Source organism: Mangifera indica, chromosome 10 (genome assembly GCF_011075055.1).
Source record: "Mangifera indica cultivar Alphonso chromosome 10, CATAS_Mindica_2.1, whole genome shotgun sequence".
Classification (NCBI taxonomy): domain Eukaryota; kingdom Viridiplantae; phylum Streptophyta; class Magnoliopsida; order Sapindales; family Anacardiaceae; genus Mangifera; species Mangifera indica.
The window spans coordinates 831,274-850,241 of NC_058146.1; the positions used below are offsets into that span (position 1 = coordinate 831,274).

At 30.7% G+C, this 18,968-nt stretch overlaps 3 protein-coding genes across 5 annotated transcripts; all 3 read right to left on the minus strand.

Moving 5' to 3' along the window:
* Positions 1 to 4,988: 4,988 nt before the first annotated feature.
* On the minus strand, positions 4,989 to 5,585 carry LOC123227748 (agamous-like MADS-box protein AGL62). Its single transcript, XM_044652871.1, has one exon. The coding sequence runs from the start codon at positions 5,583 to 5,585 to the stop codon at positions 4,989 to 4,991; it is 597 nt and encodes a 198-aa protein (XP_044508806.1).
* Positions 5,586 to 9,861: 4,276 nt separating this feature from the next.
* LOC123226858 (agamous-like MADS-box protein AGL62) lies at positions 9,862 to 11,050 on the minus strand. The gene is made up of 2 exons (XM_044651380.1): positions 10,718 to 11,050; positions 9,862 to 10,489 (listed from the first exon to the last, which is right to left on the minus strand). Exons 1-2 carry the CDS (start codon positions 11,033 to 11,035, stop codon positions 9,989 to 9,991), a joined length of 819 nt encoding a protein of 272 aa, XP_044507315.1. The 5' UTR covers positions 11,036 to 11,050; the 3' UTR covers positions 9,862 to 9,988.
* A 3,515-nt stretch (positions 11,051 to 14,565) lies between these two features.
* Positions 14,566 to 17,797, minus strand: LOC123226859 (trafficking protein particle complex subunit 1). 3 transcript variants are annotated; one of them, XM_044651383.1, is made up of 5 exons: positions 17,626 to 17,797; positions 17,243 to 17,474; positions 16,758 to 16,872; positions 15,536 to 15,654; positions 14,566 to 14,894 (listed from the first exon to the last, which is right to left on the minus strand). In XM_044651383.1, the coding sequence occupies exons 2-5, from the start codon at positions 17,464 to 17,466 to the stop codon at positions 14,843 to 14,845; spliced, it is 510 nt and encodes a 169-aa protein (XP_044507318.1). In that variant the 5' UTR covers positions 17,467 to 17,474; positions 17,626 to 17,797; the 3' UTR covers positions 14,566 to 14,842. The 3 variants fall into 3 exon arrangements, with proteins under 3 accessions (XP_044507318.1, XP_044507317.1, XP_044507316.1); XM_044651382.1 differs by having other exon boundaries at positions 17,243 to 17,502; XM_044651381.1 differs by having other exon boundaries at positions 17,243 to 17,797.
* Positions 17,798 to 18,968: the final 1,171 nt, after the last annotated feature.

The following is an 18,968-nucleotide window of genomic DNA, read 5'->3' on the forward strand; positions in this document are numbered from 1 at the left end:
TTGTAGATAATAATAGATTTTCATAATCTTCTAAATGTAACATGTAGTAAATAGGTAATCTAATTTTCATCTTGCATTAAAAGATTACCATAATAAATATATGTTTATTACTATTTTGTTCTTATTTATTAAATTTTAAAACAAAAATACCCTTTATTTCAATTAAAATAACAAGTGACATAAAAAAATATTTTTAAAAAATAAATTAATAATAACATAAAAAATAGTTTAATTAATTGATAAAAAAATCCTAATATAATATTAAGATGGAATACAAAACTAATTTATACTTAATAATCTTTTAATAACATATATGTAATAAAATGACATTTTTTTATAACTATTGACTAAATACCGTAATTATTTTTATATATCAAAATTTATCAAACATCTAACAAAACTTTCATTTTTATCTATTGAAGTGTTAAATTTTCATTGTTTTCTAATTAATAATATTAAACTAATTATTTTGCAATAAAAATAAAAACAAAAAAAATTATAATTATGTTTATTTGATATTTTACAATAAAGTACACTAAAAGTTTGATATTAAAAATATGAATGTTTGATTTTTCTTTTAAATATGAATTTAATTTTTTAATTTAAAAAAAAAGGTGATAATTTGATATATTGATATTCCTGGTTTAATTCATTTGAGAATCCAATGATGTCTGAATTTTATCTCGATCGGATCAGAGATGAGAATGTGTTGGGCAACTTAGATTCAAGATATGAAGCCACTGAGAAATGAGTTGTAGGGTGAGAATGATAGGAATGACTATATGCAATGTTTCATCCGGAGGAAGAGCTGGCACTCAATGCGCACGTACACGAGATGCCAGCTTGGAGCATCATTGCCAAAAAATATTCTGACTCTTTGTCCCTTCCTCGCTTCCCTCCATTCTTTTTTAATTTTTCCCTACAGATATTAATACGTATCACACTGTATAATATGGTCGATAAAAAGGATGTGTACCATAATACGAATAAAAAATATATATTACAAATCATTTATTAAAAATAATAATATAATAAAAATATATTTAAAAATTTAAAATTTTTATAAAGTATTTATAATATGATAATAAAATAATTAATATATATTTTTATTATTTTTAAATATGTATTTTATAATATAATATAAAAAATTAAAATTTTAATATATGATTCAATTACAATTATTTTTTCTATTATTTTTCCTTTTTTTTTTTTCTTATTACAACACTTTTTCAATATAATTACAAACATTAATACCATCAGTTAACAATTGTAAAAAATATAAGAATCGTTGATTGTCAAAACTGTCATACATAAATATGTAAGATTAAGATGTAATTTTGTAATTAAAAAGAAAAGAAAATATTATTTTTAAAGAGGTATAGCCACTTATTGTATTGTATATATTTATTGAATTTTTAAAAATCAAATCATTATAAAGATTTGAACTAAAACTTTATCTATAAATTTTAAATATTTATGTTATTAAATTTATTTTTATATTAAAATAATTTAAATTATTTTAAATATTATTTATAATCAATTCATCAGTTTGATGAATGGTCAACGTGTGAAAGTTGAAATTGAAAATGAATTAAGTAACATTTGACCAATTATTGAAATAACGACTATAATAAAAAAAAAATGTAGATTTTATAGGGGAAGCAATTCATGTGGCAGCGGGCGCAAAAATATTGACAAATGGGAGACAGCGGCTCACAACTGGTGCACAGCTGTGGCCACTAAGACACTGGTTGGATTCGGGGGGCTTGACCCGGATGTGGACCATGACAGACCGTGGGTCCTCCTACTTTCCAACTTCATTCACCAATCACGTAATTTTATTAATTTTTTTATTTCTTTCTTTTTTATTCTAAACTTTATGCAAGCCTTTCTTACGGGCTGCTGTCAACGTTTCAATTACGACTAGGTCTCCGTCTAGTCAAAGGTCCGATCCAGATATTTTCTGACTAGATGTAGGTGAGTTGACAGCAATCAGCGAATGGCTATTGGAAAGAAAGGGGGGATGCGCAACTCAAATGCCTTTTTAGGGTGACTATTTTCCATTTAAGATTTCATGCGTTTTCAAATATATATTTGTTGAATTTAAAAGGCCAAACAACTATTTCCCACCCAAGGTACGCTGTAATGACAAGTTTCTATCCTTTAACTATGAAAATACCAAACACCCATCTATGGCTGGTTAGATTTAACAAAACCCTAACGGTGGTAAATTTAATCTCATTTTCCCCCCTAAAAGTTTAAAAACTAACATTTTTTTCTTAAGTTAAGTTTGAAAAGATTGCATTTCCCCCCCTTAGGGTTTATTTCCAAACCCTTTCGCTTTCTCCGGTGCCATCACCGGCCGTCTTCCCCTCCCGACGGTTTCTCTTCCACCGACGGCCCCCCTCAACTCAACCCCAACGTATCTGACGCAGAGAGAAGTCGTCTGGGAAGAGAAATCGTCTTTCCAGATGAAGACGACTCGTCTTCCCAGAGGACGACGAGTCGTCTCGTTGTCTCGTTGTCTCGTTGTCTCATTGTCTCGTCTTCGTCTGGGAAGATGTTGTCTTCCCAGACGACGACGACGACGACGACTACTGGGAAGACGAAGTTCTTCGTCTTCCACGGCTTCTCCGACTCCGATTGGAAGTCTAAATGGGAGGAAAGAGATCTCCAGAAGGTGAGGATGCTTCAGAAGAGAGAGACCGTTGGCAATGGAGCCGAAGACCGTCGACAATGCTTCGGGAGGGTGAAACTGCGATTTTTAAAACTTAGTTTGGGGGGAAATTTTAGTTTTTAAAGTTTAGGGGGGCAAAATTATATTCTATTTTAGTTTATTTTTAATATTCTAGAGAAAATGATGATTTTACCCTTACCACCGTTAGGGTTTTGTTAAATCTAATAAGCCATGGGTGGGTGTTTGGTATTTCCATAGTTAAAGGGTGGAAACTTGTCATTACCACATACCTTGGGTGGGAAATAGTCTTTTGGCCAATTTAAAAAACTTAAAATTTTATTTATAAATTAATTAAAATTAAAATTTTTTATTAGATATAAAGATAAAATTATTATTTTCTATTAATATTAAAAAAAGGCCAAAGGACTATTTTCCACCCAAGGTAGGCTGTTTTATCAAAATTGCCCCCATTAACTTTGAAAATCTTATTTATCCACCCGTAGATGGTTAAAATTAACGGTTTCAAAGGTAAAATCGTTAGTTTATCTGTATTGTTAAAAATAAACTTAAATTTAATTTTATTTTCTCTCCTAAACCTTAAAAACTAATAATTTCACCTCAATCTAAGTTTTAAAAACAACATTTCCCCCCTAGGGTTTCCAATTTTTGGATTTAATTTTCTGACGTCATTTCTTCCTCCCCAGCAACCTTCAAGTGACGTCTCTTCATTTCCGATGCGACCTCATTTCGGTGGCTCTCTTGGGAGTGGTCGTCGATGAAGATGGCTCGTCTTTGTCGACGACCACTCCCAGGAGAGCCACCAGAAGGAGACTGCACCGGAGAGTAAGAGACGTTGCCTGGAGGTCGTCGCAGGAGAAGAAACAACGCCAAAAAATTGAATCTGAAAATTGGAAACCCAAAGGGAAAAATACTGTTTTTTAAAACTTGGGTTGGAGTGAAATTATTAATTTTTAGGGTTTAGGGGAAAAAATGATATAACTAACAGACTCACTTAATTTTAACAACTCATGAGTGGGTAAATGAAAATTTCAAAGTTAATGGGGGGAAACTTTGAAAATGCGCATACTTTGGGTGGAAAATAGTCTTTTGGCCATAAAAAAAATATAAAATTCATTATATTTTTTTTGTAAGTTTTAAAAACTAACATTTTATCCTTACATAAAGTTTTTTAAATTTGAAAACTAACATTCTCCCCCCAAACTATAGGGTTTTTCTTTTCTCCTTTGACCACCATCTTCAGTGTTGACGATTTCTCCTCTTTACCTTAAATCATTGGTCGACACATAAGAAGTAATCTGAAACAAATCTCTTCATCAAAGATAAAAAGATCCAACAATAAAGAGATTTGAAATCTCTTTATCAAAGATCCTAATTGATTTATAAATAAGATTTTGAAATTTTGAAATTTTGTAGGCATAACTTTAAAAACACATTGAAACTTTGGTGAAAATAAGTCCTTTGGCCTTTCGGGTGGGGCAATAAGAGAAGAGTTGAGCAAGTGGAGTAATGAGCGGGTAACTTGATTGGAGTAGTCGACAAGATCAGGAGTGAGCTAGGTGACACGAGTGAAGTCGTGAGAGTGGGTTTGGTTGTAAGTGAAGTAGAAAGGGCAAATGAAAAAAAAAAGAAGTTGATATAAAAAAAAATCATATAATTATAATTAAAGGTGGAGTAATTTGAGTTTTCCGAGTAATTAATTTATTAACTGATTAGTGATTAGGGTAGACTTTTGTGGATTTAATTGAAATAAATATTTATTTGTATGTTTTTTTCAATTGAGTTTATTTTATTTTATGTAACTCTTAATTTATTTATTTTAGTACTGCATAGTTTATTCGTTGATCTCGCAAAATTAAATTGATTATGTGAATGCATAATTTATATTACAAGTTGATCGTATATCAAAGGATTATCTGAATGTTAAACCTCTTAATTAATTGACTTAATTATAATATTCTCTAAACAATGTGCCAAAACTTTAATTAAATTTATTATTCCAAACAAAATTTGCAAATTCATAAGACTTAAATATTTCATTTATAACTGAGATAATAACAAAACATTACTCATAATAATAGTATAATTGACTCCAATTACTAGCAAGATACTATTTATAACTGCCCGTTAAACCCTAAACACTATTGATCAAGTTTGAACTTAAATTTATTTGATTTGGTATATAATATTATTGAATGGATGTCGATAAAATGAACAATATCATTGGATGGGTGAACATTATTCTTGAATGAACAAATAAATTGATTTCAAGCTTAGTTACTAAGTTGGGGCTCTAATTAGAAACCGGCTTGTTCGAGAGAAGGCATGGATTTGATGCGAGGCCCCTAAATGTATCCAGTGGAGAAGGATTTTTGGACTCAACCAAAATCCTGTTAACTTCATTTGCAACTTTCTTCTTCAGCTCTACCATGGCTATTCTCAGTCGCTCAAGCTCATGCAGCTCCAGTTCCTCAATCGGGGCTTCCCACCAACATAGTCTCCGGCTTGCTTTCCTGATATCATCAAGAAGCTCTCCCCTCTTCTTCTCAACTTCTAGTTCATCAAGAACCTGTATCAGTTCCTTGTTGAGCTCACGAATGTTAGCGTTTCGATGAGCTTCCATGACCCATTCAACGCCGGTATTGGAAGGCGGATCGCGAGCAAGAAATCTATCGACAACGGAGTCGACATTCGGGTGGCCGAAGGAGAAGGCTTTGTTGGCCGGGGAAAAGACTATTATGGCAATTTCAACGCCGCAAAGTGTGCTGAGCTCACTGGCCTTTTTGAAGACCCCAGCTCGACGTTTAGAGAAGGTAACTTGCAGGTGATTTTTCTTCTGTATTTTTGAGATGGCGATCTTCTGGCGACCCATGGAAGACTTCTTCGCCATTGCTGAGATTTCAAAGAAGAATGGACAATGATCAGAGACAAAGTTATGATATATTGTGGTCTGTTAGGGAATCATGCGAGAGTATTTATAGTCATCTGTCTCTTGAAATTAATACTATTGGAGTAAATCACCATGTCCCACCCAAGGTTTGATCTAAGCATTATTTCACCATTGGTAGTCTAAAAACATTTTCCCACCCAAAATGCACCTCAGTTAATGAAAAACATCTTGATAAAATAGTAGGAAATAAAATTATTATTTTATCTATACTATTTTCAAAATTACTATATAACTTTAAATTATTAAAAAATAAAAAAATTTGAATATCTAATTTGAATAAAAACATTTTTATTTTCCTTTCCTTCTCTGTTTGTCCACCCTGCTTGTCAATCCACTTTCTCTCATATACCACCATCTTCTCTCCCCCTCTCCTATGTTGCACATGTTATTTGTCCCAATCACCATTTTCTTTGTAATTTCATGATATCGTTAATAACAACCTTCATTCGATCATGTGGTCAATAACTCAATCGAGTTAAGAAGTTGTTGATGACATATGAGATTATAACAATAGAGAGTATGGTCAAGGTCAAAACTCATGCCAACGATAAGATTATAACAATGGTGATAGGTGAATGAGCAACATTGATATTGGGTTTTCAAAGAATGCAGGGATTTAATTGTAATTTTTTAGGGTTAAACTGTTAAAATTTTTATTTTTTCATATCCTATTAGTTTAGGGCTAAATTGTAAATTTACCATTTTGTTTGTAACTTTACAAAATTATTAGCCATTAGTTTGTTTTTAATTCCAATAATTTAATTACATTTTATTAATGCAAGGATTTGGAAGTTACTAAATCTCAGTCTTGTTCATGTATGAATTGTTATTATTATATGATTATGGATCACTAATTATCTATTTCAGTTACTGTCCTTGTAATTAAGATATAAATCATCTCAGGTTACCAAGTAATAGTATTGCAATGGCCCAATAATTATCTCACCCCAACTTTATTGAAATAACAATTTTTCATTAGAAGTTTGAAAAGTCTACTTTTTAACCCATATGTAAAATTTGTTGATAAAATATATTATTATTATTATTTTATAAAGCTGGTAAAAGGATAAAATAGTTATTTATTTTTATTGAAGTTAAATAATAGTTTATTCCCAAAATTTATACAGTTTTATCAATCATATGCACAACTTCTTGGCACTGCCCTTGCTTAGTATCAACTCATATTGATCTATCAAATATTGTTTAGACGAATATGTGCATGTCGCAAATGAGTGGTGCAAAACCAGGGGTTAATGGACATTAGTGAGGTAGCAAATAATAGAGGTGAGAGCAACCATGAAATCAACTACTAACAACCAAACGATGTTTGGGTCAACCAATTTAGTGAAAAGAAGTTAATTTAAACCGTGACGTAATGGTAATAATTTAGACAGTAATAATAAAATTTAGGTAAAAAACAAAAGGATAACAATAATAAATAAAATAAAAAAATTACAATAAAAAATATAGTTTATATATATTATAAAGGATATAACTGATTTAATCTGATAAAAATACATTTTAACTATTAAAACTAATATTTGATTTTCGTAGGTGGAAAATCAAACTATTTATATTTAAAGGATTGAAAAATTATCTTTTCATCCAAGTTAGGGTGTAGTGGAGATTGGGCCATCACTCCATTATTAATAATCAATTCACTTGTAATCATTTACGAATATTTACTAATACTATACTATAAATGTGATTAACTATATTCTAATCAAAGTTTTATATGATTAAATTAATCATTAATTTTTAACTGTTGCAATATATACAGTCACTTTTAAATTTTCAGTGAATACATAATAAATGATTAATTAATAGATAAAATCAAAACTCATTTACAGATAAATTTACTTTTCTTGCGTTACAATTGTTGCTTCAATTTACTTTTAAGAAAAAAAAAAACTAAAGTATTAGGAGATTGAGGCATATCAATAATATTTCATGTGCTGTTAATGGGTATTAATTAAATAATTTTAAATTAAAAATAAAATATATAATTAATTTATTTAATTATACGATAATATATCAATATTAGTATCAATTAATATATATTTTATTAATATATATAGTATTACTCCGAAGAGATAAAAAATAATAATTTACAAAAGGAAAGCTAACACCATTTAAATGAGGTACTTGCAATTGTTATAGCAGTCAGCCAAAGACATTCATTTTTGCAATGTTTTCATAACCATATTGGACATTGATTCAGTGAAAAGAATGGTTTGATCTAATTAATGGTCATACTGTATAACTGGTAATTGGACTGATTAATTATTTAAAAATAATATTTAAAATAATTTTATGTAATTATTTATTAAATATTTAATTATAATTATTTTAATATAAAAATAAACTTAGTTTCATGATATATATTCTCAAAATTATTTTTATATAAAAATAAACTTAATCTAATAATATATATTGAGAATGATTCGTTAAATATATTATTTTATCTTAATGATGATTTTTTAAAGATTTTTTTTCTAGTGATCAAGTTGAACCCATATTTTTACCCAATTTAGCTGTTCAAACCACTTGATATAATCTTACTCAATCAGATCTAATTCTAAAAATAGTTTTTCAATAAATTATAACTATTTTTCTTGATGGGTGATCGATCCGATCTAGTTTTTAAATTTGTACATTTTTATTCACTTATTTAGTTAGTAAGCGAGGTGTTGAAATTTTTTCCTTCTAAAGAAGTATATAAGAGTAAATTATAAAAATATGAATGCATATAATTTTAATTATAATATAGCGCGGCAAATACTTTCGCACAAAAAATATTACTATTTGGTGGGAAAAGCATTTAATAATACTTTATACGTTATATATATAGAGAAAAAGATGTATAACATTTAATAATATGGTAATACGAAAAAAAAAAAAAAACTTATTGTCATAGACTTATACATTCAACAGAGTAAAACTGCCCGTATGATACCCTAGCAAAAAGACTAAGTATCAATGTATGAGTCTAGCCTTTTAGGTTATATTCTGGCCATGAGTCATAAGCTACTGGCAATTGCCATAGGAGGCCATTCATTTTTGTTCACTTATTTAATTGGTAAGTGAACCTGCAAATTTTTTTTACCTTAAAAGAAAAAAAAAATCATATCCATACATTTTTAAAAAGTATACTTGTATGATCGTCCTAGTAGGAAGGCTTTAGGGTGCTCATATTTAAAATCGAAAGGTTGATTCTCAGTAACCCACTTGATAAATTTAAAATTGAAGACCTTGCAATCTCTTGAGCTTTAACATTGTTGCGAGGCGTAATCGAATTAAACAAAGTCAATAGGCATCACAACCTAAATCTATGCATTAAGATATTTGTTCTAATAACTCTAAAATATACATCGTGTATGGATATATGAAATCAACAAAGTTGATAGGGTCTTGTTGATAGGGTCTTTTATGAATACCTTCGTCAAGTCATATACCATGACGAAACCACAATAGCAAGTTAAGTTTCTATAGATCTAGTGTCTATTGTGGAAATTAATCAATATGAACACATGTAAACTTTGCATGTATGATGAAAAACCCATCACTAATTAATTATACTCTAATCACAACCATTAGTCATTAACTTTTGTCCCGTTTTATGTATTGTAATATACACTGTCTTCTTCTAAAGAAAAAGGTTCATAAATAAATATTTATGAGTATTAATAGTTATATGTTACAAGAAGAGAGAACATCAATAATATTTTATGTATTAACAAAATGGGTAGTAACAAATTTTAACGGTTGTATATTATTATACAATTAAGTAAGTTTATATTAAAGAAAAAATAAATAATTAACTCACTCAATCACATACTACTAGGTTAACTTAGCCGTTAAAACCATTTAAATGATGTACTTGGAATTGCCATACTAATCCACCAAAGCTCTATAATTTTGTTCACTTATTTAATTGGTAAGTAAACTGTTAAATTTTTTCCTCATATAGATCAAATTTAAATATATAAATAAATATATTTTGAATTTAAATTATCGCGCGAAACACTTTTGCGGAATAAATTATATAATCATACTACATGCATACGTTAACAAACATAAATATAAGTATAAATGTTGATGTATGTAAGTAACATTTAATTATACGATAATACATTAACATTCGTTTTCTTGTATATATGTGTATATGGATTATAAATGCACTTTACTCAAAATGATAATAGATTTAATATATAAATAAATAAAATCCATTGTATTATTACTGTGTCTGTGGGCAGGCATGATACAGATAGGAGCATGAAAACATAAAGCAAAATCTGTGTTCTGGCAGAAACTGTGTTCAAAACCCTAAACCATCAAAGATTTCAGTAAAATCCATGTCCAAATCCTGGATTATTAAAACCTGGATTATTATTGAACCCTGGATTATTATTGAATCCTGGATTATTATTGAATCCAGGATTGCTATTGAATCCTGGATTGTTATTGAATCCTGGATTGCTATTGAATCCTGGATTGTTATTGAATGCAGGAAGCTGCATCATGTTGGGATTGAAGCCGGCAGCGGAGGGGATGGTGTTGTTCTTTGGCTGGAGATCATATGGAATATTATTGAAGGCTGGTGCAGCATTGGAGGAACTGGCTCCTCCGAGAAACTGAGGAGGCATAGAGTTCTGAAGCATGACCTTCTCTGCTTGCTTTGCCACTTTCTTCTTCAGGTCCTCCATCGCCGCCTTCAACTGCTGAAGCTGCGGCATACTTAGCTCATTCACCGGATTCGCCCACCAGCACTGCGCCTGAGTCGCCTTCCGTATCTGATTCAGCTCTTCACCACGCTTCTTCTCCGCCTCCAACTCGCTCATCACCTGAAATAGTCATGTTTAACATTTATTATATCATCAAGACTCCTCCATGGCAAAATAATAATAATAATAATAACAATAAAAACTGTTTAGCACAGGTGTTAGGGTTTATGTCGGATTTTATTTTGCCCCTTTTTAACTGCACAACTCTACTCTGGAGCACAGTGATTGGATCAAGGGATTCCATTCTCGAATCTGGGTATATATATACATATATTTATATATATAAACCTGGGTGAGTTGCATGTTGAGCTCGCGAACGGTGGCGTTGCGGTGAGCCTCAATGAGTTGATGGGTGCCGGAGACCGGAGGGGTGGATTGGGTGAGATAACGGTCGATGACCGTCTCAACACAAGGGTGGCCAAAAGAGAAGACCTTTTTGCCGGGGGAGAAGACCACCAGGGCGACTTCAGCACCGCAGAGAGTGCAAAGTTCGCTGGCCTTTTTGAAGAGGCCAGAGCGGCGTTTCGAGAAGGTCACCTGGAGATTGCTTTCATTATTCATTTTCACCATCTCCACCTTTTGGCGACCCTTGCTCGTTCTTGGCATGGCTAAAAGATAAGAAGAAAGCAAAATGGAGATCTCAGAAAGAAAAACGTTTCAGAGATTTGGGAGATGAAAATGTGCATGAAAAAGAAGAAAATGTATGGGGTTTTATAGGCGGATTCTAGGTTTAGAATTTCATACTTTGAGCTGTATGTTGACGGTGGGAAATTCATTAGGGCATTGTTTCAATTAAATTTGTTACTAGTTTTGGTGATTTTAGAATATTTTGCATTTTAATTTATATGGTATGAACTTGATGAATAATTAAAGATAAATGCAACTCGATTTTATCTGTTTAACAAATACAGATTAAAAGGAAAATTACATAGAAATTTTATCGCACACAGTTTTGAGGACTCAGGTCCTCAATCATATTATGACATCTAGGTGTCTTGTGTATTCAAAACTGTGTGCATATAATTTTAGGGTTTGCCAAAATGCTAGAGATGATGTGTCATTATATAATTAAGTATTATTTTATTTTTAATTTAAATTCATTTAATCATATAATGACACATCATTATTAATAGATTATTCTATAAACACTCACCCAGTCTTAATTTCATTGACAAAAATATCAATTTTTTTTGGTTAAAAAATTTTTGATAAATACCTCTTAGATGTTGCTTGGTTGGAATCTAAATTACCAATTAAAGAATATTTATTTATGCTTTTTTGGTAAGGTGAGTGGACAGAGCCTAAAAACAAGATAAGGACTAGGATTAAGAGGTCCCACTAAAATCATGTTCGAGAATCTCCCGAAGCCCTGGAGAGACTTTAGCACAAAGAAAAATCACGTTTGGGAATTTCCCAAAACATCGAAGAGGCTTTAACACAAAAAAACCTTAATAGAGAAAAGTTATTTTCGCAATCCAGTCCACTGCATGGCTTGCATGCCAAATTAAATGTAAAATGCTTATGAGCTTGAAGAAAACATGTCTCCAATTTCGAGTAATAGGATTGATATATTTTATCTTTATTTTTTCTGATTATACTTCTTCTAGATGGATGCATCATTATTAACTATTCTATAAACACTCACTGGGTCTTAATTTCATTGACAAAAATATCAATTTTTTTTGGTTAAAAAATCTTTGATAAATACCTCTTAGATGTTGCTTGGTTGGAATCTAAATTACCAATTAAAGAATATTTATTTATGTTTTTTTGGTAAGGTGAGTGGACAGAGCCCCAAAACAAGATAAGGACTAGGATTAAGAGGTTTCACTAAAATCACGTTTGAGAATCTCCCGAAGCCTTGAAGAGACTTTAACACAAAAGAAAATCACGTTTGAGAATTTTCCGAAATGTCGAAGAGGCTTTAACCAAAAAACACCTTAATAAAGAAAAGTTATTTTCGCAATCCAGTCAACTGCATGGTTTGCATGCCAAATTAAATGTAAAATGCTTACGAGCTTGAAGAAAACATGTCTCCAATGCGAGTAATAGGATTGATATTATTTTATCATTATTTTTTCCGATTATACTTCTTCTAGATGGATGCATAAGTATTCGTTGACAAAAAAAAATATTCATCAATATCTAGCTTCAATATATATATAAAATTATATTTTATTAAAAGAAAGAAACCCTAATTGTGCAACAGTTTTGTTCTATATTATTGACTCATAAGTTTCGTCACCTGTTAAATATTTAATCTTTTGAGATTTTCTGACATGATTAAATACATATCTAAGTATGTTTCCTACAAGAAGAATATAATTAGAATAATCCAAGAACATAGAAGAAACTAGATTTCTTCCTTGCCGGTAGTATTTTCATCATATGATAAATTAAAATGAACTTCAATGGGATCGTCATGATTATGTTTTTAAGATTAGTGACTGTTATACGGACTCTCCCATAAAATATCTATCCAAGAAGTATCATCTTGTTCGAACCACTCCAAGCAACCATAATCGGAGGATAGCTACAACAACAACGACCAAACATACTTTTTGTTTGCCAAACATGCATATATAGACACGAACATACTTTTCATCCAATGGTGATGAGACTCTGTTACATAGTAAATCTTCTCAACATCTACAAGAGGATTCTCCTCTTTTCTCCTCCATGTCAACAAATGATAATTATATATTTTTCTTCCCAATTGGGATAATATTGGTATTATAAATATTTCGTTTTAATTCAAGTAAAATATGAATAAATCATTATAATAATTTTTAAATTAGAAACTTTCAAATCTTATCCGAATGTAACATCTCCTCTTCATCCTATATATATAAATAACCAATACAAAGGGAAGGAAGAAACACAAATACTCATATGTGCGTACAAGTACAAACATGCATACAGATAAACAAGTAGATACAAGAATACTTTATTCATTTCCTTGGATATTCCTTATTGTAAACCAAACAAAAAACACACTCTGTGGGCATAGGCTTATTTACTATAGTGCCAATCCACATTGAAAACCTTTTGTCCTATTTTTACACGTATTCATCTTATGTTATAGTAGATATAAAGGTCTATTATTTGGATCCTCAAAGCCACTACCATAGTTTAACTTGCTCAAAACTCTAAATTACATATATCACACACATATTGATGATAGTAAGGAAGCACATTTAATGTTTGTAGTATCATATTAATTAATTATGTAGTATATAATTGATAATGCAATATTTTCCCCTTTGATTGGGTGAAAATAATCATTAACTTACAATTTCTACAAGAGATGGGGAGGAATGCTAGGGAATTTGAAGACTCATTAGGGTTAATTTACTATCAATAATCCTTCATGAACAAATAATGAGTAAAAACACAGATATAAACGTTAATGTTTCATCATATAATTGAATGATTCTGAATAAGAAATAAAGTAATAATCAACTATATGTGATAATATATTAACATTTGTATTTGTGTTTTGTATTCACTGTCAGTGCTTATATTATCGCTCATATTCGACTATCATAAGGTTTGAGAAAGCCTTAGTCAGATGTTGAATTAGTGTGTCTTATAAAGATATCACAATTGGTGTTATGAAAACTCATGAAAAACAATTCCTAAGAATAATGGCGATAAAAATTAAGAATATTGATTAAAATAACCATATCCTAACAGGTTTATAAAAAAATAACCAACAACTCTAAACCTTATACTAATCCAACCATCTTAGTTAAATACAATTTTGCCCTCATCTCTAACATTCCAGCAAAACCCTTAACTAAACTCTCAACCCTATCAATCTATGATTCTCTTTTGCAATATCTCACACCTAAAACACGAAATCAGGAAAGAAAGATCATAAGATCCAGGTGTTAAGATCAATCTAAACTTGAAATTAGATAATTTATTTCTAGAATGATTGTATACAATTACTGTATTGATTTATTATCAATGTACAAATTACTTTAATATATAAAGGTATTTAGGGTTTGTTTTAATATATTTTACGCTAACCCTCCTTAGTTGCAATATTTGTTATCCCCCTCCTTATCAATGATATAGGTTTATTTTTAAACAAATAATAGTTAATTAATGGAATGCAAATTCATCATAAATAGAGACGACAAGTTAAAATACTTCAAAAATAATTTTAAGCATGAACAAAAATTCTTCCTCACTAACTAAAAATTATAGAATCTCTCCTCACAAATCTGTCGGGAGTTTAAATTGGCTACCACTATATAGGACATTAAATAAACATGCATGTGTGCCCAAGCAAGCCCGTTTAGACTACTAGACAATATTCCAGATTTATTTCATAGTCTTTGGTCAGCAGTTTAGCATCAATTATGAGGGTACCAAATCTTGGTGGATGGGCAGTACCTTGAAATACTAGGCAATACTCCTTACATACCGATCAAGAGATGTATTAAACAGCTCACACCTGCAAAGTAATTGCAAGTGTATCCATCACGTATCGATCTAGAAGTCATATGAATAAATAAACCGCATTCCATTTAGTAAAACATGTCTGAATAAGAAAATATTAAAATAAAATAAAAATGTGCTACCAACAATGTCACAAGACATTAGGTGTCTGAGAAGCATCATGAGGTCAAAAATACAGAAATGTATAAACAAAATGACATTGTTAATACTTTTGAAAAATATTAAGCTAAAACCACAGTTCTCAACTTCTCACAAACTATCAGTGCTACTGCATCACATTCTCTGTTTGCCTGTGTTATTGTGTTGGAGGCTGTGGAGTGGGAGTGCAGTGCAGGAAATATAAACTTAAGAGCACTTTAGTCAGGCATGCTCAACCAGATTAATGATGACAACAACATCAAGTATAACAAGATTGAAATTTTACACAAAATAGAACACTACATATATATAACATATGATTCCTAATAAAAACTACATCCTGACTCTTTATGATTGCTTTAGTTCCCAACGTACTTGGCATGATCAACAAATATACATCCAAAAATGCATAGTCAGCAAGCGAGTTGATCAATGTTGATAAAAAGACACCTATCATTGATATCATTTTCAATGTCCATTAATAACAATTTAAGTCACCTGATCGGAGTTCCCGGCGTATACAGAGGATTCTTGACAACATATTCAACATATAAGTTGTAAATGTACTTTAGAGATTCACGTAGATCACCAGTCCTAGGATGAGTGATCAGTATAAGCTGCATCAAAGGGCATGTGCGATGATGATAAACATAAAATTTTAAGGGCTCAAAGATTAAAGAAATATGTGACAAAAATTACATGACATGAATCATTAGCAACAGAGCGTTTATCAAAATGTCAAGAGGGTATCCTGATACCATCATGACAAACTGAGCAGTTTACATCAATTATTCAAGCTAGGTGGGTATTTTTTTTGAACTCTTCCAATCTAACCTGAAACAGTAAAGTTAGAGATAAAAAGCACTGGCTATTCACCAAATTGTCTCGTTCTTTCTGGATTTCATCCAATTTAACTTAATTTCCCATCAATTAGCAGACTACGATGCAAATTCTAAATCATCTTTTTAATGTCAAGCCTACAACTTAAAGATTTATCAGCCAAAATAATAATTCCAAAATAAGTAAGGAGAGATGTTCAAGATTAAGAAAATTATGGATCCCCCATTCTAGAAAACAATTAATTTATTTTACGGAATTAAATAAGATACCAAAATTCCTTGTCTAATTTGCTTGAACTTCCATAAGAGAAAGCATCATTAATAAAGCTGAACTGAATCCATGTAACAGTTTGGTAAACCCAAATTTGGGCTGGGCTGTTTCTACGCCTTCATTGAATGTTTTCTTAAATGGTAAATCTTGATCAGTTCTAGTCCATTAGAAGCTTGTGAAGATCTGATTTTTATCTATCTAGGTTTAGATCCTAATTAAGTATGATTCCCATGAAAAAGTTAAATACAACTCAATGAATCCAGCTTGTTTGAACAGAAAGACAGTAAAACATATTGCCAACTTTGATAGTTGTAGAATGCATAAATAGGAATCTCATGTAATAACTCATATCTCCCCTCCTTTGAACCTTGAAAATGGCCAGCACCACTAGAATTAGGGAACCGTGCCTCTAAAACAACTGCCTTTTAACAATTTCAAGCCCAACTCAAATATTAAAATTTCTTCAGACATCATCTCAACCAATTTCAAGACCCAAATCCAACTTCAACTATAAATCACACTAGTAAATTCTGCATTATAACATCAGTGGAAGTTCTATTAAGCACATCCCTATGATTCAATAACAAAAAGCATATATGTTACAACTAACCTTTATACCAGATGGACTTTCCATAAAACTAAGTTTGTATGTATTAGTACGAAAACTGTGAAATGAACAACCTTGTCCAGGTAACTGAGGCACCCCCAGGTTTCCTTTCTCTGCACTGAAAATGATAATAATAATAAAGAAAAAAAATTATAGCAACATGAAATCATACAAGCAATATATATATATATATATATATATATATATATATATATATATATCCACGGTTAAGCCAATAACTAGCCCTAAGTCTGAGCAATGTGTGCATAGAAGTAGAAGATAAAACCAATAAAGCAGCCATTTATCATCCTAATACATAAAAATATTTTCAGTCTGAAACTGAAAATTAAACATAGAACCAAGAGATCATAAAATGGTAAATCAAGAGGCATCTAACATATTTATCACTTAATCAAAGAGAATCATTATGTGCACGTATAATGAGTATTAATGTAACAATGATGATGTGTCACCCTATTATTCCTTACGTTGTGGGATCCATTTTGGCTGTCAATGATTTGAGAGAGAAAAGTAGACCGAACATCAGCTTATGATCTTGTTGCGGGTTGAGTGTGTGAAGAGGGCGATTCCATTCCCTGTAAAGCAAGCACACACCGCTCCTATTAAACAAGTACATCATGTGGGCATTGTTACCGGAGGTCGTTGGCACTGGCGGTGATGGACTGATCTCTGAGCTTCCGAAGAACTGCATTTTTTTCCCTGTTGGACGATTTCCTTCAGAACTCCACTGAATCATTTCTCAAATGGTGAATTTCATTGTAAATCGGATCACATACATACAGATTGAAGATTTTGAAATTTCGGAATAATTAGGAGTCTAATTTATATCACAACAGAGATGGATGCTTACCGAAACCGAAAGTTGAGTCTACTTTAAGTGGTGAGTAGGGTTTGAGATGACTCAGAATCTATCAACACAGGAGGCCTAGAGAGCGTGGGTGAAAGAGTGGCGATTGAATTGAATGGTCTCAAACAAGGTTTTCAGAGTGGAAGGGCGGTCGGTCGAACCAATGTTAGAAGCGGTTTTGGAAAAAAATAAAAGTTAATTTTTTGTTCACGTCAGCAATCAGGTTTGACTGGTCAAATTTTTTGGGTTCAAATTGGGCTTGCCACGGTTCTTCATCGCACGACCCAACTGGGGAACTGGGTTTCAAAACCATGATCTCGAATTTAATTAAGAAACAGCAAAACCATCCTTTACCCATATCCGTTTTGACTTAGTTTTTATTCAGTTTTTATTCAACCCACAAATCTAATTTTTATGGATTATGGGTCGTATGAAGTGATTTTCAATTAAGATAAAATAATATTAAATTATGTAATAATATATAATAATTAATTTATAAATTAATATTAATATATGGTTGGAAATATTTAAACAACTTTATTATTTCACACTTTTATTTAGAATATTACATCCGAAACACAAAATCAAGTAAAAAGGTTATTAAATAAATGTGTTAAGATCAATCTTTATTCGAAATTCGGAAATTTTTTTAGCTAATTATCATGTATCGATATTAATTTATGGGAAAATGACTATTTTCTATCCAAATTTTAGCCCATTCTCAAACCCACACTCACAGAAGATAAAAAACTTCAACTCCCATTCATAATCAAACTTCTGTTAATTTTTTTTTTGTTAAAAAGAGAGATAGTTATTTTACTGTTTATATTAAAAAGTTATAAAATTTATTATTTCTGCCTCCCCAGGTTTTAGAAACTAACATTTTATCTTTATCCAAAGTTTTCAAATTTTGAAAAGTAACATTTTCATCCCCTAACCTAGGATTTTTATATTTTTTAAAATTCAGTCACCCTTCATAACTTTTAAAAATAATAGTTTTACCCTCATTTTTCAACTTCATCTTCCGACGTCGTCTCTGCCCTCATTCTTCTCTTGGTGTGACAGTGATGGTATAAATATAAATAATTTTTAAAATTATTTATAAAAATTAAAAAAAAAAATTTTTTGGGAGAAATCTTTTTTTTTTTGGGTTAAGTTTATCTAAATTAATAAAATTTAAAATTATATTTATACTAGTTAATATTCATTATTTATACATATAATTACTTATTATAAATATCTACTCAAAACACAATATAACCTATTATTATTACATAGAGTATGTACCCAAAATACAACATAAAAGCCACTTTGGTTTTTTTTTTTTTTAAATCTAACTTTATTTA